The sequence below is a fragment of the Budorcas taxicolor genome, chromosome 3, assembly GCF_023091745.1.
Source record: "Budorcas taxicolor isolate Tak-1 chromosome 3, Takin1.1, whole genome shotgun sequence".
In the NCBI taxonomy this organism is placed as follows: Eukaryota; Metazoa; Chordata; class Mammalia; order Artiodactyla; family Bovidae; genus Budorcas; species Budorcas taxicolor.
In genome coordinates this window covers 65,762,146-65,785,321 of record NC_068912.1, presented here as the reverse complement: position 1 = coordinate 65,785,321, position 23,176 = coordinate 65,762,146, and the positions used below count along the sequence as shown (strand labels likewise).

Below are 23,176 nucleotides of genomic sequence, written 5' to 3'. Positions count from 1 at the left end.
CTCTAGGCCTTGCTACTCTGATTCAGAGAGGCCCCAGCTCATATCTCTCGTGTTGGAGTGGGTCACACACTATTGCTAAATAATTTGGTGAGAAAAGATCTTGCAGTGCCCACCAGCTCTGGACTCGTCAAATGAAATACATTAAGGAGATTTCCTGTAATTTTCTACTTGCTTTTTACCATACTGTGCTGTTCCGCAGAAAGGCCATTTTTGCATTTTTTTCTAGTGACTTCATTGACATTCATTCAGTTCCAATCATTCAACAACCTGTAATCTTCATTATTCCTTGATTATTTCTCTAGATTTATTGGACAAAAGGAGGATGAATGGAATTACTGTGTAAGTCCATGTTTTAACTTTCTATTATTCTGTTCATTATCTGAGAATTATTCTACTCTCCTTTCCTCTAAGTCTCTTCAGTCGTGTCCGACTCTTTGCGACCCCGTGGACTGCAGCCCACCAGGCTCCTCTGTCCATGGGATTCTCCAGGCAAGAATTCTGGAGTGAGCTGGCCATGCCCTCCTCCAGAGGATCTTCCTGATTCAGGGGTTGAACCTGTGTCTCTTATGTCTCCTGCATTGGCAGGTGGGTTCTTTACCACTAGCACCACCTGGAAAACCCTATTCTACTATACTGTCTGTCAATAAAATTGGTAGTGTAAATTATAGCATATAAATTGTGTGTCATGAAGAACAAACTATAATCATAAAATATTTCATAATTTCAATATTAAAGCAAAAAGAGCACTGAGTGGATGAAAGGCATTTCTAATGTTTTTATATACTTAAAGGGAAATTATTATTTGGCTGAATGTCTATATTTTTGCTTAGAATTCTTAGAGCTATAGTTGTAACTATTTCAGGGCAGGGGTGGTTGGCAGGGCGGGAATAGTTATGATGAACTTCAAGAACATGTTAGAAACCATCTACTTCTCTAAACTTCAAAAGTCACATATTGTGTTGTGGTTTTTGAAGTCTATTATTGATAATTTATCTTCTTGTTTAGCATAATTGCTGTTTATTCCAAGATTTATATATACTTAAGTCCAAAAGCCTTTATGTCTGATTGGTTTTAGTTAAAACTGTTATTTTTACTTTTACTTCTTTTACAATAGGATTTGAGATAAGATAGTTTCATGTCTTTTTATACAAATTGCTAGTTAGAAATAAATAATCACACAGAAGAAAAGAGACTGAATTCTAGGAAAATTTATGGTAGGGTCTTATGATTTAACCTTAGTCAACTTTTAAACTTGTGTTATCTAAACAGGCTCAAGGAGAGCTTATTGTGTGCTATCAGAAGTTACGTACCATATGGAGGCCTGGTTCACAAAATTCGCATTCTGCTCCTGGGTCCAGTTGGAGCTGGGAAGTCTAGCTTTTTCAACTCAGTGAGGTCTATTTTCCGAGGCCATGTAACGAACCAGGCTTTGGTGGGTTCTAATCCAACTGGGACATCTGAAAAGGTGAGTCCATGCTAGATCACTCAGCTTTTGCTTCTTCGTTTGAAATGTCTTTTGCTGATCAATTTCATTACACATAGAGTTCATTTCAATTTACAGTGTTTTTTTTTTTTTTTTTTTAATGAGTTCTTAAAGCTGCTTTTTTCCCTTTGCAGTACAGAACATATTTCATTAAGGATGGGAAGGATAACAACACTCTGCCATTTATTCTGTGTGACTCAATGGGGCTGAGTGAGAAAGAAGGCCTGGATGTGGATGACATACCCTATATCTTAGAAGGCCATTTTCCTGACAGATACCAGGTATGACTTAGCTCATTATTGAGAATGTATAATTGATACTTAAAATGTTTATTTTTGCTCACAATTGACAATATCAAACTCTAGTGCACTGGGATTTACTGTGTTAAACTATACTTGTTCATGATCCTTTTCTGCTTTTTGATATTTTATTTTATAAAGAATTAAAACATCCAAGGGGCCTCCCAGGTGGTGCTAATGGTAAAGAACTCACCTGCTAATGCAGGAAACTCAAGAGACCTGGGTTCTATCCGTGGGTCAGGAAGATTCATTGGAGAAGGGCATAGCAACCCACTCCAGTATTCTTGCCTGGAGAATCCCATGGACAGAGGATACAGTCCATATGGTCATGAAGAGTCAGACACAACTGAAGTGACTTAGCACACAAAGCATCCAAAGGACTCTTCTGTCATAGCTGTTATAACAATGAATGCTATTTTATGTTCACTTGCTTTTGGTTATGTGAAACAGAAATCTAACTACATAAATATACTCACATGGGTGATTTTTCTTATGTAACAGGAAGTCTGAAGGTAGGCAGTGTGGCAGGTTATTAATTTCAAGAGTGCTTCTGACTTTTGTTTCTGAGATCCCTCAGCATAAGGCATAATGTTTGCCCTCCCAACCCAGCATTCATATGTTGAAGGCTTAATCCATTATGTGCTGAGGTTTGAGGGTAGAGAATTTTGGAGGTGATTAGATCATGACAGTGAAGCCCTCATAAATGCAATTAGTATCCTTGGCTAAGAGTTGGGCATGACTGAGCGACTTCCCTTTCACTTCTTACTTTCCTACGCTGGAGAAGGAAATGGCAACCCACTCCAGTGTTCTTGCCTGGAGAATCTCAGGGACAGGGGAGGCTGGTGGGCTGCTGTCTGTGGGGTCACACAGAGTTGGACACGACTGAAGTGACTTAGCAGCAGCAGCAGCAAGAAAGAACACAAGAGATGACCTCTCTAGAAGCCATATGAGGACACAGCAAGAAGGTGGCTCTCGCCACACACCAAATCTACTAGCATTTTGATCTTGGATTTCCTAGTTTCCAGAACTATGAGAAATAGAAGTTTTTCTCTCTAACCTGTGACAGCAGGCCAGGATGACTAAAACATGTGGTTTTAATCTTTGTGTTCTCAAGATGATCATGCTAAGCACTGTCAATATTCCAGGCAAGAAAAAGGAAAAGATTAAAGAGAAGAACTACTTCAGTTGGCCTTTAAAAAAAAACAAAGTTCGTATTCCTTTTTATAAACATTTATATAATTAAGTTAATTATCAATTCATCTTGTTCCAAATGAATAGTCAAATGTGCCAACATCTTTCATTGAATGTTTTTGTGTATTTTTCATTCTAAATATACATATTAATTTTTATTCCATAGTTTGTCTTATTAATATATATTTCAATTCCATTGTGATATTGTTATTATATTGTCTAATTGTTTTAATTTCCATGGCAATAAATTGTGTCTTGATAACTCACTGGATACATCATTCATTATTCACTTCTCACAGATTTTTGACTATTTCGTACATACAATTTTTCAAATGAACTTGTTTGTGCCTTATTTTGTTGTTTCTATGTTTGAGTTGTTGGTGCTTTGATTGGGATGATGTGAAAACTTTATATTGCATGTCGATATACATCTTTGCACATCCAGTATTTTTATCCAGAAACAGAAAATACTTCATTTTTAAATTCATGCAAGATTCTTTCATTCTTTAGTGTCAGGTTATCTTATAGAGGTAGCTAAGTTTATTTTAAAATGTTCTTTAGAAGAAATATTTGTTATAGAGAATTTTAAACCTATGTCAAAGTGGACAAAACTATTTAACAAATTTTTCCTTTACATTGCTTCAAAATTTTTTACTTATAGCCAAACTTGATTCATCTATGTCTACCCACATTCTTCTCTCCTGTATTATTTGGAAGAATATATGAGACATCATAACACTTCACCCATAAATGAATATGCCTTTAAATATATGTTGCTATTGTTGTTGTTCATTTAATAAGTTGTGTCTGACCCTCTGGGACCTCATGGATTGCAACACACCAGGCTTCCTTGTCCTTCACTATCCCCTGGAGTTTGCTCAGACTCATGTCCATCGAGTCAGTGATGCCATCCAACCATCTCATCCTCTGTTGTCCCATCAATCTCCTCCTGCCCTCAATCTTTCCCAGCATCAGAATCTTTTCCAATGAATCAGTTCTTTGCATCAGGTAGCCAAATTATTGGAGCTTCAACTTCAACATTGGTCCTTCCATATAAATATTCAGGATTTATTTCCTTTAGGATTGACTGGTTTGATCTTCTTGCAGTCCAAGGCACTCTCAGGAGTCTTCTCCAGCACCACAACTTAAAAGCATCAATTCTTCGGCACTCCACCTTTTTTATTGTCCAACTCTTACATGCATACATGACTACTGGAAAAACCATGGCTTTGACTATATGAATCTTTGTCAACAAAGTAATGTTTTTCCTTTTTAATATGCTGTCTAGGTTTGTCATAGTTTTCCTTATAAGAAGCAAGTGTCTTAATTTCATGGCTGCAGTCACTGTCCACAGTGATCTGGAGCCAAAGGAAAGAAAAATATGTAACTGCTTCTATTCCTCCCCACCCCCTTCTATTTGTTATTAAGTGATGGGACCGAATGCCATGATCTTAGTTTTTTGAATGTTGAGTTTTAAGCCAGCTTTTTCACTCTCCTCTTTCATCCTCATCAAGAAGCTCTTTAGTTCCTCTTTACTTTCTGCCATTAGAGTGTTGTCATCTGCATATCTGAGGTTGTTGATATTTCTCCTGGCAATTTTGATTCCATCTTTGTGATTCATCTAGTGTGGCATTTGTGTAATATACTTAGCATAGAAGTTAAATAAGCAGGGTGACAATATACAGCCTTTATGTTCTTGTTTCCCCATTTTGAACCAGCCTGTTGTTCAATGTCTGACATGCATACAGGTTACTCAGGAGACAGGTAAGGTGGTCTGGTATTCCCATCTCTTTAAGAATTTTCCACAGTTTGCTGTGATCCACACAGTCAAAGGCTTTAGCATAATCAGTGACACAGAAGTAGATATTTTTTCTGGAATTCCCTTGCTTTCTCTATGATTTAATGAATGTTGGCAATTTGATCCCTGGTTCCTCTGCCTTTTCTAATCTAGCTTGTTTATCTGGTTCACTTACTGCTGAAGCCTAGCTTGAAGGATTTTGAGCATTACCTTGCTAACATGTGAAATAAGTGCAACTGTACAGGAATCTGAACATTTTTTGGCATTGCCTTTCTTTGGAATTGGAATGAAAACTGACCTTTTCCAGTCCTGTGGCCGCTGCTGAGTTTTCCAATTTTGCTGACATATTGAATGTTGCACTTTAGCAGCATCATCTTTTAGGATTTGAAATAACAGCTGGAATTCCATCACCTCCACTAGCTTTGTCCATAGTAATGTTCCCTAAGGCCTACTTGACTGCACATTCCAGGATGTCTGACTCTAGGTGAGTGACCACACTGTCGGATTATCTGGGTCATTAAGACCTTTTTGGTAGAGCTCTTCTGTGAACTCTTCCCACATATTCTTAATCTCTTCTGCTTCTGTTAGGTACTACCATTTCTGTCTTTTATCACGTCCATCCTTGCATGAATTTTTCCCTTGATCACTCCAATTTTCTTGACGAGATCTCTAGTCTTCCTGGTGGCTCAGATGGTAAAGAATCTGCCTGCAATGCAGGAGACCCAGGTTTGATCTCTGGGTGAGAAAGACCTCCTGGAGGAGGGAATGGCTACTCTTCCCAGTATTCATGCCTGGAGAATTCCATGCACAGAGGAGCCTAGCAGGTTACAGTCCATGGGGTTCCCAAGAGTTGGACATGACTGAGAGGCTAACATTTTCACTTTTATTTGAATATATATATCTATTTAAAATTTATTATTAATATATATATTTAATTTATATTTAACGTCAAATTTTTATATATGTATGTATATATATATATATAATATACACACTCATGGCACATATGTGTCTTTTATTAAATATAGCCATAACATGCTTATCACATCTAAAAGTTATACTTGTTCTTAATTGGCAAACTATTACCCGTTTCTCTTTATCATGTATCTTTTTTGTTTAACAGTTTCTTAGAAACATTATTCAAATAAGTCTCTCCAGCCTCTTTTAGTCTGTATGTTCTGCCTCTATATCTTCTGGTATTCTTCTTTGAAATTAATTTTTTGAGAAATCTAGTTGTTTGTTCTCTAGACTAACCTATGGTCTGAACTTTGCAGTTTGTTTCAATTGATGTGGGTTTCCAAAACCATGGAAAAAATTCCAAAACTATGCCTGGGGCATGTTTAAATTCAGCTTCTACTTCATAGGTGGTGTTGTGTTCTTTCATGAAGAGGCATACAACTTTGGGTTTTCTCATTTTTCTAATATAGATATTCATCAGTGTCCAATGTCTAGACCCTTTACTGAAGTGTGAAAACAGTGGTATTCTCTTTCTATCACTCCTTCATTTCACATACGAAAGAGGAACTTCCCCTCTTCTATTACCAGATTATTTAGTGGTAGAGCTTATATAGGAAAGGTAGAAATGCATGCTCCATTTATTCTCTTTTTTACAAACTTTTGAAACAATAAGTTAGTTCTTTGTATCTGCCAACAATTACCATTTATTATTTTATTATCCATATGAACTCATGAATTGAACATACTTGATGTGCTTCTATTTATTATGTTTTTCTCCATTTTGATGCCAAATGTACCATTTTTGACAAGTGGAAGCCTCTACATTTTGGATACTGAGTGGGTTTTTTTTTTGACAGAAACCTGAAAAATCTTCTATATTTCTTATTTATGATATACTAGATATTCAAACCACATTGTATATATTTCCAGTTCTAGATTTTAAATCAATGATTTCTCTAAGGAGTCTTTGCTTGGGTCGTTAGAACTGTTGATTGCTTCTTAGTTGGCCACTGGTTCTTGCCCTTTTCTGTAGACAGGGCTAAGATATACACATACACACACACATACACACACACATATATAATATATGTACTTATGATAAAATATATTATGAATTCATGAAGAAAATTTCCATTCAAATTCAGGGCTAGAGAATTTTTACTTAATCTTTTCTATCTCACATAATCCTAAAGGAAATTAATTCTGAATATTCACTGGGAGGGCTGATACTGAAGCTGAAGTGCTAAAACTTTGGCCATCTAATGTGAAGGGCCTATTCATTGGAAAAGACTCTGATACTGGGAAAATTGAGGGTAGGAGAAGGGGAGGTGACAGAGGATGAGATGGTTGGATGGCATCACTGACTCAATGGACATGAGTTTGAGCAAACTCGGGGAAATAGTGAAGGACAAGAAAGCCTGGTGTGCTGCAGTATATGACTTAGCCACTGAACAGCAATCTTACATTTGTATCACATTTCTCCCAAGCAGAGAATCCCTATTCTCAAGTGCATCAGAGGTGGCAGAATATCATATTACCACTCATTTGCTTTATTGCACATAATATTCACTGTGGTCTCAGAGCAAAATTTCTATTACTACTATGAACAGTCTAATCATGATCATATTTAATACCAACATAATATAAATACAATCAAAGCTGGAAACAATTTAGTCTTTTAGCAGACTTTTATATTCAATTTAGGAAATATGTAACAGAAATATATAAATGACTATGCTTTCGAGTCAAATTATTTATCTCTGTGTGGTTATGATCCCACTGGATGTAAAAGCTTATTTGTTTAAAGTTAAAGATAGCTTTTAAAATTTAGTTTTATATTTATGTTTATCATCTATACAAGGTCAAATCTAGAAAAGATGTACTCAAAGAATCCATCTCTTCTCTGACTCATAACATACATTCCTCCTCTTTCCTTATAAGTACCCATATAAAAATTTGTAGTTTATTTGTGGTTTCTCCTTTCTCAGAGAGGTGATAAAATACTATATGTCACTGATGAATCAGATTTTTGCCACTACAAATAGTCCTGAAGTTAATAGCCTTGTGTATATATATATATATATCACTTTGTATTTTGCCAGTATATATGTGGGACAGATTCCCAGCATAGGAATTGCTAGTTCAAGAGTAAACACATCCTATTTTTAATCACTTTCCCCCTTGTATTCTGCCGGTACCAGATTTCTTTCTGAATGCTTTCATTTCCACCTTTATCCACATTGCTTCTTCTGTCTTGAATGCTTTCTACCATCTCATTATTCCCCTTATCAGACTAACTCTCCCCCAACATTTTAGCTTTCTGAATATATGACCTTTCCTCACAGAAGCTTTACCTGACCATATGAAAGGACAGCCATCTAATTGCATAACAACTGTCTTCCCTACCAGATTGTTAGCCCTTTAATGTTAGAGACATGCCTGTTTTGTTCAGTTTCAGTCACTCTAACTGTGCTTGGTGCAGAGTGTGTGCTTATAAATATTCATTGAATTAATATGTTGCTTTATCTTTACTTTACAGTTTAATTCCTTGAAACTAAGGCCAAAAGGCATTGGTAACCATTCAGGCTGTCCATTGCTGAAGGACAGAATCCATTGTGTGGCATTTGTATTCAATGCCAACTCTGTTGGAGAGCTCTCCCATGAGATGGTGGAAAAGATCAAAAAAATTCAAAGGGAGTTGATTAAGTCTGGTGAGTCTCTTTCCACTTTACTTCTAAGGCAAATGATTATATTGCTGGGTGGTTTGGGGACAGGATGAAGAACTTAAGAAATTGCATATGTGAATGTGTGTGTGCTAAGTGGCTTCAGTTGTGTCTGACTCCTGGAGTCTCTATTGACTGTAGCCCACCAAGTTCCCCTGTTCATGGGATTCTCCAGGCAAGAATACTGGAGTGGGTTGTCATCTCCTCCAGGGGATCTTCTCAACCCAGGAGCTGAACCCACGTCTCTTATGTCTCCTTCAGTGGCAGGCAGGTTCTTTACTACTAGCGCCACCTGGGAAGCCCTCATAGGTGAATATTCCCCTGGCTAATCAGTGTGATTCCATCAAATTAATCATTCACAAGCTGAGTGACTTTGTGCCTCAATTTTCTGATCTATAAAATTGTAGTATAATCATAGAGCCTACCTCAGAGATTTATTACAAAGATTAAACAAATCAATATAGATGAAGAGATTACTATAATCCTCACTGCCTGCTACCTCGGCATTCTAGCATGTGTTTATTTACCAACAATCCTAAATTCTCCCTTGTTTCTTAAAGGGTTAGAAAGTAGAAAAGAACATTTCAGTAAGAAAAAGATGTAGGAAAGTAAGATGTTGAGTAGGGAGAGGTAGCATCAAGGCTTCGGAGAAGGTAAATAGGATTAGGGAATTAGAGTGCCTTAATGGTTTTTCTAGGATCTGTTTTCCATTCTGTTTGCAGATGAGCCAATTTGTCACAACTTTGATTAAGTTAGAAGCAGAGAATGATTGATTTACTTGCTCACTGAAATTTAAAAGCTTTCAAGGGTGGTGTGCAGGAAGGTGATTGCTAAAATTCCTTCTCCTTCTTGAGGCGTCTTTTCCCCCATCTTGTGTGTTACAGTTCTTTCGGTTTTCTCTAATCTCCATAAAAACACAAATGTTTGGATAGGATGTGAAATCAATCAATAATGCTATAGTGTTTTTTAGTTACCTCTTCCAAGAGGTGGTTTCTTTTGAAGTCTTGTTTTTTCCCCCAGGAGGCAATGAAGGATATTTCCTCTGTTAGATGAATTCCAAGTATGAATGAGTAGTTAAGGGGGACATTTTTTGTGGGGGATACGGAACCTTCTCAAGTCTCTGAAATTGCTCCATAGATAGAGTATTGCACAACTGATAGCTGATTAAATGAAAAATATTGGTGTTGTCTTTAATAATGAAAATAATATGGATCTTTTTGGCATAGATGTGGTCCATGTGGTGTTGCTCACTCATGTGGATACCTTGGATCTGATTACAAAAGGTGACCTCATAGACATATACAAATGTGTGCCTGTGAAACTTAAGGTAATGGGTGATGCCATTTGTAAACATATTTTCTGGGGTATTATATCACTCTAATCACATATTACTGTGTATAAAAATAAAAACAAATACTTATTGAGTTTAAGAAGAATTAAAACAATTGCTTGGGATAACTCAGGTTCATTTTCCAATTTTTAAAAATTAAATATATATTTATCTTTACACTGACACAGATATTTCCATTCACTACAATTTAATTCAGTTAGGTTCTATTCAACTTATATCAATTACCTTGATGATCAAGCAAATATGAGAGTCTCCAATCAAATACACAGATAACAAAAATAATTTCCCTGCACTAAAAAGCTTATGATTTTGTAGGAAGAGGTAAAGAGACTGGGGGAGGTGGTAGGATAAGAAGAAATTGACTAAAGAATGTGATATGATTGAGTGTGATAAACAGAAATGCATCAATAAGGGAAAAGGTAGTGTGTACGGGAAGCATGGCACTGTTTAGTTTAGGGGAGGGCTGAATCCTTGGAGTGATAGAGAGAGGAAGTTACATTTGCATGAGATGATTCTATTAATTAGGTGCATTATATGGAATTACAGCAATTTTTTTGAAAGAGCAATGGTATGACCAAAGTTAAGCCAATAAAAATCTGCCACCCATGTGCAGAATAGATTGGAGTCGAGGGAACATGGAGGTGGGAACCGTAGTTGGGAGGAAATAAAGATAGTTAATATTTGTTGAGAACTGCTGCTGCTTAGTGGCTTCAGTCATGTCTGACTCTGCAACTCCATGGACTGTAGACCGCTAGGCTCCTCTGTCCATGGGGATTCTCCAGGCAAGAATACTGGAGTTGGTTGCCATGCCCTTCAGGGGATCTTCCTAATCCAGGGATTGAATCCGGGTCTCCTGCTTTATAGACAGATTCTTTACCACTGAGCCAACAGGGAAGGCCATTGAGCACTAAATATGTGATGTATTTTCTTATTCAATACTTCATAACAACTTTATGAGATGGGCACTGTCATCACCACATTTGATAGATAAGGAAACAGAAGCACACAGAGTAAAGCAATTGCTAGTTTACTGATGGTGCTAGGAGGTGACAGAGTCCTATTTTGAACCTAGGAAGTGTGAACGTGAACGTGAACGTGAAGTTGCTCAGTCGTGTCCGACTCTTTGTGACCCCATGGACTGTAGCCTACCAGGCTCCTCTGTCCATGGGATTTTCCAGGCAAGAGTACTGGAGTGGATTGCCACAGGAAGTGTGGTTCCACAAATAAACTAGGCTAAGCTTGAATTAAGCATAACATTAAATTAGTCTAGTAAAACCGACTTATCCTGAGAATAACCTTTAAAAGGAAACTGAAAGGGAACTTCCCTGGTGCTACAGTGGATTAGAATCCACCTGCCAGTGCAGGGAACACGTGTTTGATCCCTGGTCCAGGAAGATCCCGCATGTCCTGGAGCAACCAAGCCCATGTGCCGCAACTCCTAAGCCTGAGTGCTGCTACTACTGGAGCCTGCGCCCTCTAGAGCCCACACACTGCAACTGCTGAGCCCACGTGCTGCAACTACTGAAGCTCATGTGCCTAGTGCCTGTGATCCGCAACAAGAGAAGCCATTGCAATGAAAAGGCTGCACATTTCAACTAGAGGCTAACCTCCACTCGCTACAACTAGAGAAAGTCTGTGCAAAGCAGCAAAGACCTAGCACAGCCAAAAACAAACAAATAAAAATTGAAAAGAAATTTAAAAAAGAAATGAAAGGAAATGATAGATTTTAATATAAGGGGTTAAAATGCTTGAATTTCAGTGTAGTTTGTATGAAACTATTAGGTACCTTTCACTTCTAATTCATATTGAGTCTATTATGTGTATTCTAAGTGAAAATTAGCAATGATATTAGAACTTGACTTGTGAAGTTCTTGAAGAAACCCCTTTATGGGGCCAGATCTCTGTCTCTACATTCTCCAACAGCCAAAGCATTGCCAAGTTCTTACTTTATGTTCGTACTTTCATAATTTATATTGACATAAAATTGTATTTTGCACTGTTTTAAGATTTCTGGGCTTTGCATTCTCTATTGCAGCTAGAGGCAGTTCACAGAAAACTTGGATTCGCTCTTTCTGACATCTTTGTGGTTAGTAATTATACCTCAGAGTGGGAACTGGAGCCTGTCATAGATGTCCTGATCCTCTCTGCACTGAAAGAGATGCTGTGGGCTGCAGATGACTTCTTAGAGAATTTGCCTCTTGAGAAAACAGGTAGATGTGTTTGATGGTGTGAAAGCTTCAAGGTGTCCACTATGTGGCTACTTCCAGTTTGGGTGTATGCTGGACCTACACTATTTCTTCCCCTTCTTGTCTTGTTTTAAAATGAAAACTTGAAATGATTCACCTCTGTCTTAACAGACCAAGCAGTATCCTTGTTCTCTTTTGTCAAAATGGGCTTTGCTGCCTGGGACTCAGAAATGGATTGACTCAGCATTGTTTCTGATCAGATGGGATCTTTGATTATTGGTCCTTCCTTGGAGCTTTATCCTTATGCCCGTTTTTTGACTTGACTTTTCAGTGGCTTTCCCTTATCAGAGCCTGACTTAATGCAGTGTAATCAGTTCTGGGTAGAGGTGGGTGCTTTTCCTGTTTATGACTTCAGATTTTAGTATTATGTGTATTTCCTATTATCAACCTGTGTATAATACATGCTGTACTGTTCCAATCAAAGATAAGGCAGGAGTGTTAACCTAAACTCAAAACTTATTTCAGTTTGTGGGAAATCAGAGTATCATATTATCTCTGGCTCTCTCGCTTGCAAACCCCTGGGAAACTGTCACATTACTACGTTTGCAGTTCTGACTCTGCCATCTTGGTTTTTCCATTCCTTCTCTTCCTCGTGGGGCATGCACTCCCAAAGTTAGGGTTGGCTTAGCCCAATATTTCTATAGCCCAATATTTCTTCTTCCTACTGGTTGGTTTTCCTTGCTGCTGCTAAGTTGCTTCAGTCGTGTATGACTCTGTGCAACCTTATAGACGGCAGCCCACCAGGCTTCGCCGTCCCTGGGATTCTCCAGGCAAGAATACTGGAGTGGGTTGCCATTTCCTTCTCCAATGCAGGAAAGTGAAAAGTGAAAGTGAAGTCATTCAGTCGTGTCCGACTGTTAGCGACCCCATGGACTGCAGCCTACCAGGCTCCTCCACCCATGGGATTTTCCAGGCAAGAGTACTGGAGTGGGGTGCCATTGCCTTCTCCGTGCTTTTCCCTGGATAACCCATTAAGAATATGTTGTTTTCCTTTACTCAGAGATCAGAAGAAAGAAATGATCAAATGTGAATAAAGAAAATAAGTGAGCACGTTGCATATTAAAGCTTTTAATTTCATCATAGAAAAGTGAAAAGTGTGAAATGAGAAAACACGGGAAAAAAGGAAGCAGTTGAACCCGAGGGGGATATTTTATCTAAATCTAGAATGAAATTACATACAAAATCATAATACCTATAAAGAGGAACAGCACAATTTAAGTCATTAATTATATAAAAGACTAATAATTTCTTTAAAAATTATGTACTGTATCTGTGAAAAATTAAAGTTTCTTCTTGTAAAACTGAAGTCTAACGAGTGTGTGCATACGTGTGTGTGTGGTATATGTGTGTGATTTTGGAAAAGATTATTCTAATACAACTTGTCAACATCTTCTGACCTTCACCCATATTGTCTTAATTTTTGCCTTCTTATGTTATTTCTAAAGTGCTTGATTCTCTTTGTGTCCCTATTAATGTTGTATTCTTTAACCTAAAGCCATTTTTGTTTGAATATCTGAACACTTCTTCAAGGATGTAGCAAATTAATATTATATAGAGATTTCATTTCATGTAGCAATGAAAATTAAAGAGCTATAACTATATACAATAGTATCAATAAATATTAAAAATATACTATTGACCAAAAGGAGAAAGATATGAATGAATCTATACATGATGAATAGATTTATATAAATCTCACAGAAGTTCTAAGTAAAACAAAGGGAATGATAAGCTTAAAAATGATGATGGTCATAAAAATGAAGATGGTGATGATATTTCAAGGTGGAGAGGGGCTGTATGTAATATACTGCAATTTATTATCTGTTCTGTTAATACTATTCATAGGCCTGGGGATTATCTCCAATTTGGGCCTGTTATGAATAATGCTACTACAAAGATTCTTATACACATCTTTTGAGGCACATATAAAAAGCGTCCCTAAGATGTATAACTGAGAAATTGCTAGCTCATTGGGTCTGTCTATGTATCCTCAACCTCATTGGAAACAATCCAAAAGCCTCTTGACAGGTGAATAAGTAAAAAGATGAATACTACTCAGCAATAAAAAGAAGGAAATATTTTTACAGGCAAGTGTAGGAGACAGGAAGAATAAAAGAAAAGCAGGCCCTGGCAAGGGCCACAAAATAAATTTGTAATTATTGATAAACTGGATGCTATAAGGCATGAGACTCTTGGAACAAGTCCAGAGGGAACAGTTCATAATCTTGAAAACAAGATATGATCCTGCGACCCCAGACTGTTTCTCAACTGGCTTCTCAGAATCACATGTTCTACATATCTGGTGAAAAATCTATAGATACGAATATCAGTCTTAGTTACTGATTTGCTATTGGTTACTGTTTCTTAATTATTCAATGGTTAATGATCATTTTCTTCTTTGTCCCTGAAGGCCGCATGAGTTATAGTTTAACTCCCCGCATATTCTTTCATTCACGGCTGAAGGCATAATAAAGCTGGCTTGGATTCGGTTTTGGCACCTTCACCTTGGAGCGGTGCTGGTCCCCTGATCCTCGCTTTTCTCTGAATTTTTGTGTCTTGTTTCTCATTCTCTCACGCTTTTGGAAACCCTGCTTGTCGAGCTGGTCTGGACAGGCAAAAACATACACAAATCAGGTAGACTATTTTATTTCTTTACCTCCCAAGGTGGAGGGGGTTTGTGAAGAGTGAGTAGCCACCTGGTGCTTCTGCAGGAGCTATAAGTGTCCTTTGTTTCGATCAGAATGGTGGTGAAATGGATATTTGCTTTATATCATTTTTAAGTTGAATATTTGTATTTAATGTACTTTCCTGCATGTATTGTATATTCCATACCAACACAGAAAAAAATTAATATCATAGAAAACTTTTGGAATTATGCAGAACTGGATCTAAATCCCTATTATTCCACATAATTTGCAATCTTTTAAAAAATCTTTAATTTCCCATCTTACATAGATATGTCATAAACACTAAATTAGATAATATACATAACTAAATCATTAGATAATATATGTAATTAGATAATATATGCACATACATAGATAATATACACTACATTAATATGTATAATGTATAATATGTATATATGTAATTAATAATATATGTGAATTAGGTGATATTCATAACTATATTAATCATTAGTGTAGGCACTTAGAAACATAAACCCAGATACGGAAGGACATTGCTAGTCTTATATTACAACAGACCAATAATCAACTATCAATCTCTCTATTGTAAATTTAATTTTATTGTAGTTGAAAACAAGCATAAGATTTGGACTTGGTAACTCATAAAAAATGAAAGAGACTTAAATTGAATTTTCTTTCTTTCTTTTTGTTTGTTTGTTTGATATGCAGTTTAAAGAAGATACACCTTTAGCTTTAGGAGCATACTGCTTTAGGAGCATACGTCTCGGATTCAAAATCTGAAACAGTCAACAGAAACAAACTAAATGATTGGGTCATTTCTGCCCCCTAGTGGTCAATGCTCTAAATGGAGAAAACGGTGAAGGTTGAATTTGGAAGCTCAAATAAAAACTAAGGCTTCTAATTTTGTTTTTTTTAAAGGAAAACCATCAGAGCAGAAAAAAAATTTAACATATAATTTTGTTAAAGGTGTTCATTATTGAATGGAAGATGATTTTCTCCTGGTGTTGAATATATGACAGCTTTTGGAAATGCTGTGTTCTGTGCTAGAATTTTTTTATTCCTGTCATTATATCAGACATTGTTTATGCATGTTTGCAAACTAAGGTATTATTAACATATCCTATTTTAGCATATTTAAATATAAATTTGAATGTATAATGCTCAAGGCCTATGGTGATCAATAAACACATATAATGGGAACTTTTGTCTTTTGCTTTAAAACAATGTTATTCCCAATGACATTCATTACTTTTGGATAATGAGGTTCGAACCCACTTTCACATGAGTTAATTTGTGCAGGCAAATTACATTCATGTAGAACAGAAGAAACATTATGCTTCAAGACTCATGTTCCTTCAATGTGCATTTATATTCGATTTAATATTATTCCATATGAAAGAAGAGTCTGCAAATTAGTTAAAATAGCACAGTGCTCCAAAAACATGACGATGTGCGCTGGTTCCCTACCAATGCTTCTTTCAGAGATTTATGATGAATTCCTTTGCCTACACAGCATTATGTCCAAACTTCTTAGGATATTTTTCCTAATCTGGACATACTTGATCTCAAACACTAAAACAAGTGCTCCACTGAGTGACTTCCTCTTCCTAACTGTTTTATGCATTGCCCATCTCCATGTGATTGTTTCTACTTTGGGGAAGTTATTTAATTTCTATGTACCTTGTCTTCTCATCTGGCAAATGGGAATAATTATAGTACCTACCTCAGAGAATTGTTTTGAGGATTAAATAAAAGTATACTTAAAGTACTTTTTGAAGTGTCAGAAACACAGTAGACAGTAAATGTTGTTGCTGTTGCTGTTTAGTTGCTAAGTCATGTCCAACTCTTTTGTGACCCCAGGAACTGTAGTCTGCCAGGTTCCTCCATCCATGGGATTTCCCAGGCAAGAATACTGGAGCGGGGGTGCCATTTCCTTCTCCAGAGGATCTTCTAGATGCAGGGATTGAACCCATGTCTCTGGCAGGCAGATTCTTCACCACTGAGCCACTAGGGAAGCCTAGGCATGCTATTCGTGTTTCCCTTCTGTAGTATTTCATCTCATATACCTCTCTACCACCTGGCAATCAGGAACTGATTTCTCTGTCATTTGCATTCTGCTGACTCTTTGTAGGCACTGTTCAAGTATTATCACACTATATGTTATTTAGCTGTATGGTCATGTATGGGCACACTGCTTTTTGTGGTCAGTTCACTTAGTACAGTTTCTGTGAATAATAGATGTTCAGTAATGTTTGAAGGAATTAAATGAAGTGATTAGAAAACATATGAAGACTTATGTGGATGTGAACCTGATACCTGAAAACCTAGCTGAGAATAACATAAAAAATCTACAGCTGATTCTGGAGCAACACATGTTTAAACTATGGGCCCACTGATAGTAGATCTTTTTCAGTAAATATATTGGACAAAATTTTGGAGACTTGCACTGGTTTGAAAAAATGACCGATAAACCATCCATGTAGCCTGCTGCTGCTGCTGCTAAGTCACTTCAGTCGTGTCTGACTCTGTGCGACCCCATAGATGGCAACCCAGCAGGCTCCCCTGTCCCTGGGATTCTCCAGGCAAGAACACTGGAGTAGGTTGCCATTTCCTTCTCCAATGCGTGAAAGTGAAAAGTGAAAGTGAAGTCGCTCAGTTGTGTCTGACTCTTCAAGACCCCATGGACTGCAGCCTACCAGGCTCCTCCGTCCATGGGATTTTCCAGGCAACAGTACTGGAGTGGGGTGCCATTGCCTTCTCCCCATGTAGCCTAGAAATATTAAAAAAAAAAAGAGTGAAGAAAAAGTAGGTATGTCATGAATGCATAAAATATATGAATATACTAGCCTATTTTATCATTTATGGTCATAAAATATGTACAAATCTATAATGAAAACTTAAAATTTATCAAAACTTATGCATTAAAACATGTAAAAACCATACTTGGCACCATTCATAGCTGAGAGAAATGTAAAAAACAATGTAAAAAAATGTAACAATGCAGTATTAAATCACAGCTAAAATTAGCTGCAAGACACACTGTACTACTGTACAGGCAACTCCTGTTGCGGTTTAGGTGAGTTTAGGTGTTGTGAGTCTGTGTAAAGTGCCGTGTGATGCTAATCATCTCCGTATGTGCTTTTCCTCTCTCCAGTAAATTGTGCATCACAGTAGAAAGTGCTCTTTCTCAGTTCTTGCGTGGTTTTCATCATGTTTAGTTCTATACCATAAACCTTGGCTAACACCATGGGACCCATATGAAGTGCCACTAGTGAGGTTGGAAGTGCTCCCAAGAAGCAGAGAAAAGTCATGACGGTATTACAAGAGGAAGTTTAATTGCTGGATATGTACCCTGGCTGGAGGTCTGCAGCTTCTGTTGCCTGCCATTTCAAGATAAACAAATCCAGCATAAGGACCATTATAAAAACAAACAAACAAAACAACAACAACAACAACAAAAACCCCAAAAAGGAAATCCATGAAGGTATAACTGCATCTACATTAGCAAGCAGGAAAACTTAGTACTTTTTGCAAAATATCTTTTTAATCCTGTATTGAAAATGCAGCTTTTATGTGGGTGCAGGCATATCTATAGACTAATGTGTTTCAAAAAAAGCGAAGTTATTATATGACAATGGAAAGCCAAAGGAAGGTAAAGGATCTAAAGCTGTAGAATTTAACAGTGAAGGGTGGTTTGATAGTTTTAGAAAGATGTTGGCTTTAAAAATATCAAGATAACAGGAGAGGCAACTTCCACTGACCAAGAGGCAGCAGACAATTTCCTGGAAAGAGTATCTCCAGGGATTATTAACATTTATTAATACAGAAGGGAAATGAGCACCAGGATTTAAGGCAGGAATGGATAGCCTAGCTCTCCCATTTTGTGCAAATGCAGTCGGGTTTATGATCAGAACTGCCTGTATCTATAAAGCTGCTAACATCTGAGCCTTGATAGGAAAGAATATACACCAGCTGTTAGTCTTCTGGTTGTACAGCAAGAAGTCCCAGACAATGAGAAGTCTTTTTCTGGATTGCTTCCACTGATGCTTTGTCCTTGACATCAGGAAATACTTCTCCCGTAAGGCACTGTCTTTTAAAGATCTTTTGATATTGGACAATGTCCTTAGCCACCCAGAACCTCATGAGTTCAGCACCACAGGTGCTGGAGTGGTCTACTTGCTCCCAAACACAGTGTCTCAGATTCAGATTCCAGATCAGGGCTCTTAGGGACTTTAAAGCTCATTACACATAGTACTCTATGGAAAGGATTGTCAATGCTGTGGAAGAGAACCTCGATGGAAACAACATTATGAGAGTCTGGAAGATTACACCACAAAAGATGCCATCATTATTGTAAAAAATACCTGCGAAAACCATAAAGCCTGAAACAATAAGTTCCTGTGGAGGAAATTGTTTCCAGATGTTGTGCATGACTTCTCAGGATTTATGACAGAGCTCGCCAAGGAAATTATGAAAGAGACTGTGGATGTGGCAAAAAAAGATAGGGTGGTGGTTGTGAAGGGTTTCAGATTATGGATCTTGGAGAAATTCAAGAGCTAATAGACACCACACTAGAGGAATTACCAGAAGATGACAATGCTTCTGAACCAGTGCCAGACAATGGAGAAGATGCACAAGGAGCAGTGCCAGAAAAAAACAAAAACAAAAAACTAACGTTAGACAAAAGTCAGAAGGGTTCTGACTTTGCAAGACTGCTTTTGCATTCTTTTATGACATGGATGATCCCTTCTATGATTTTGGGCACTGAAGTGAATGGTAGGAGGATTGAGTCTGTGTAGAAACATTTTGAGAGAAATGAAAAGTGGAATCAGACAGAAGTTATGATATATTTCCATAGTTACACTAAGTGTGCCTGCCCCTCCTGCTGCCGTTTCCACCTCCTCTCCCTCTTTGGTCCCTGCCACTCCTGAGACAGTGAGACCAACCCTCCTCTGCAGCCTACTTAACACGGAGATGGCAAGCATGAAGACCTTTATGATGATCTACTTCCACTTAATGAACAGTAAATGGTCATCATGCTGTACAGTTAATAAACTTATCTGTTGTGTATGTTCATGTGAAAATCTAATAACTGTAGGACAAGAACCATAGGAGATATTTTTGTGTCTTCATCATTGTCACCTAAGTGTTCATATTCTGTTAATTCCTCAAAATAAGTTTTATATCAGAGAGGCATATTTTGGGGTGACATATCCTGATTTCCTTCTGTTGAAAGAGGAAGCTGCTGCCTCCCTACATAGGCAGAGAGGACAACGTGGTGAGATGGTGATACCAGAACCAAGAAGCCAAAGCTTTCTGGAGGAAACTGTAACTACAGTGGGAGCTTCCTGATGAGAAGTGAGACTGCACAGGGTGGACTGTCCCGTGGAAGCTGGAGCCAGAAGAAGGACTTAGTTGCTGCTGGAGGTCACACCCAAGGGCAAGAAAGGGGCTGGCAGAGCCCCCATCTCTGCACTACAAACCACCTTCTAGTCTCTAGCTGGTAACTCCCACTGGCCAAACTCAGCCATAAATCAGATGAGGTGGAAGCCTGGATGAAACAGTCTGTAGGAATGGGCTTGTCTGCGAAGTGGAGTGGAATGGGATGCAAGCCTGAGGAACAGATCTGGAGGCAGAAGTGCAGCTGACCCTTCTCTAACTTCTTTTCTTTCCCACAAATTACATTCCTATCTCTGGTTTTCTGGTTATTCCTAAACACAGGATGCATATTCATGCCTTTACCACTATTCCAGCAGCACACAACAAAATCTCTATGCTTTTTGTCCTATTAAAATGTAACCAATTGTTCAAAGTCCAACTGGTATACCACACCATTTAAAAACATTTCTCATACTGTCAGTTAAATATTAAAATTCTATTGGTTCTTTATCTTTGCTTATGCTTCTGTTGCAGCAGTAATTTTTGCCTTACAGTAGGGCTTCCCTGGTAGCTCAGATGGTAAAGAATCTGCCTACAATTCAGGAGACCTGGGTTCTGTCTTTGGATCAGGAAGATCCTCTGGAGAAGGGAATGGCAACCTGCTCCAGTATTCTTGCCTGGAGAATTCCAGGGACAGAGAAGCCTGGTGGGATACTGTCCATGGGGTCGCAAAGAGTCAGACATGACTGAACAACTAACACACTAAGTGTTTCACGTGTGGGTCCTTTTCTCTCAATATTGAAAACAAATTTGGCTATTGCTTGATGAAAAGTCCCCATGGGCTCAACACTTCCTTTAGTGCTCAAATTAGTGTGAAAACATTGCCTAATATGGTCTTACCTCTACTAACAGCTCAAGGACCCCAGTATATAGTCTCTCTCTCTAGACACCAGGGAGGACTTTTGTTAACTCAGAAATGGGAGGAAAAGGACTTTCTTCCTGAGGCATGGAGAATTTCAAACTGCAATGGATGTCAAGATTTTGTCTTCACTTTCTCTGGAGAATTCACTATCCTAGCATGATTCTAATTTGCTTAGAGGAGAAAAGTACATTGAGTTTCTTTTGAAAGATCATTTTCTCCTAAAGACAGAAAGGTTTCTACCTCTTTTTCAAGATAAGCCTGCAGAGGGTGAGATGCTTTTCCTTTACCAGTGGTTATGACTTATTAACACAAATGTGAGGCTTGGTCAGTATCTGCTGTATCTGTATGTCAAACCACATATTTTCCAGTGCATCAGATAACAACTTTCCCAGCACTGCGGAAGGAGATAAGTTCACCTGCTTAACACCATTCTTTATTGAATATCTATGTACTGTGAGCTATGCAAGTGTCTCGAGAAGGGTCACTCTGCACAAAGTTTAGGCACAACGATAGCTAGATGGCGAGGCAGTTCTTTTCAGGGATGTGGACTGGGGCTATGGAGGGCTCTTGATTTAAAATGACACAATTTAACTGCATCATAGCAATGCCAAAAACATGCATTTCAACGTATCATTCTCAGTCATTCCAAGATCTCAATATCTAGAAGCTTGCAAATATTTTGTAGTCTCTGCAAACTTGAGATATTCTTCAAGTCTCAAGCTATGAGTTTTTTAGATCTACTCCTTTACTGTTCTAATTTTGCTCCTTCTCCATGCATATTTTGCTTTTAAAACTTAGCAGTCATCTGGGCTACATTTTCTTTGCATTCCATAAGCACGGAAAGCATGCTTATCCTGAAAATCATGTAAATTGTGTTAAAAGAATGGGCTCTTAGCTGTATTCAAGAAAATTGATTCCTTCCAACCTTCATGATTATTATTCATGAGAATCCCCATTGTGTACCATATTTTCCCCGATTCTAGAGTTTGGGGAGTGTAGCATTAAAACGGGACTCTGGAAGCATACAGTCAACATTTTGCTTTGTGGTTAAGTAGCTCTAAGATTTGAGTTTAATTTCTTTACTTCTGTAAGACTTAGGTTTTTCATTTGTAAAGTTAAGAGCTTGGACTTCGCAAGATTAATTCTAAGCCCTTTTCCAGGTCTGAAATTCTATGATATTATAATGATAAAAATCCTGATGTAAATATTTGCATATATGGGACAGGCAGTTAAAACTCTATAAAGTATATCCCTCTGACACATGAAGTTCTAAGCAATTAAACTTGATTTTGAAAGTATCTTCGCTGTACGAGTGGTGGGAGAAATCTTTAAATAAGGACATTGGCCCCTATAAGTTTCAAACTCTTTTTCTGTGACTTTTCTCTCACCTTTTCATAGTTTTCTATTCAAAACAAGTTTTATCACCATTTGCAGCCAAGTAGAATCAAAGTAGGTTATAAAAATCGATCCATGTTTATACCATTTTCATACATCATTTAAGATTACCACATGATGCACCAAATATCTGTAATCGGTTCCAGTTTCTCATTTATGGGCTCAAATGACAACACTGTATGTCCAGAGAAGTGAGAATATCTTCATTACTTCAACCAGGTTAAGTCCGTGACTAAAAAGAGATAAGTTCATAATTGGCAATGAGAGCTGGGAAGGGGGCGGAGAGGATAATGACAGTCCATGGGGAGAGTGAGAAAAAGGCAGAGCAGTGGGAGAGAGAACTGAGGAAACTGAGAATCTGACTGCGCTTAGAAGGAATGATCTCCCAGGTCTCTGGAAGCTCCCACCTGGATCGCTGATCAGTATGTTGGCTGGGTCCCTCTGTTCAGCTGCTCATTTCATGTTTTCTCTTTGTTGCTGTTAGTCACAAGATGAATTGGTTGCATTAGAGCCAGTATCAGTCATAAAGCCACAATACATTTTATTTTCCCTGTAAAACATTTATTATTGCTGTTTCCCCTTAATGTCAGTTATTGCAGAAATTTAGAATAATATACGGGATTAAGAGGCTTTCCAGGTGGCTCAATGGGTAAAGAATCTGCCACTAGTGCAGGAGCTGTGGAAGATGGGTTCAACCCCTGGATTGGGAAGATCTCCTGGAGAAGGGCATGGCAACCCACTCCAGTATTCTTGCCTGGAAAATTCCATGGACAGAAGAGCCTGG

The 23,176-nt window shown here is 37.9% G+C and overlaps 1 protein-coding gene across 1 annotated transcript in view; it reads left to right on the top strand.

Annotated features, from left to right (window-relative positions):
• The window catches only part of IFI44 (interferon induced protein 44), a 29,285-nt gene that overhangs the window by 2,792 nt on the left and 3,317 nt on the right, over nucleotides 1-23,176 (top strand). The window contains 6 exon segments of the mRNA XM_052638013.1: nucleotides 303-339; nucleotides 1,270-1,465; nucleotides 1,618-1,764; nucleotides 8,268-8,439; nucleotides 9,678-9,778; nucleotides 11,838-12,012. Of these exon segments, the coding sequence (XP_052493973.1) occupies nucleotides 303-339; nucleotides 1,270-1,465; nucleotides 1,618-1,764; nucleotides 8,268-8,439; nucleotides 9,678-9,778; nucleotides 11,838-12,012 (828 nt within the window).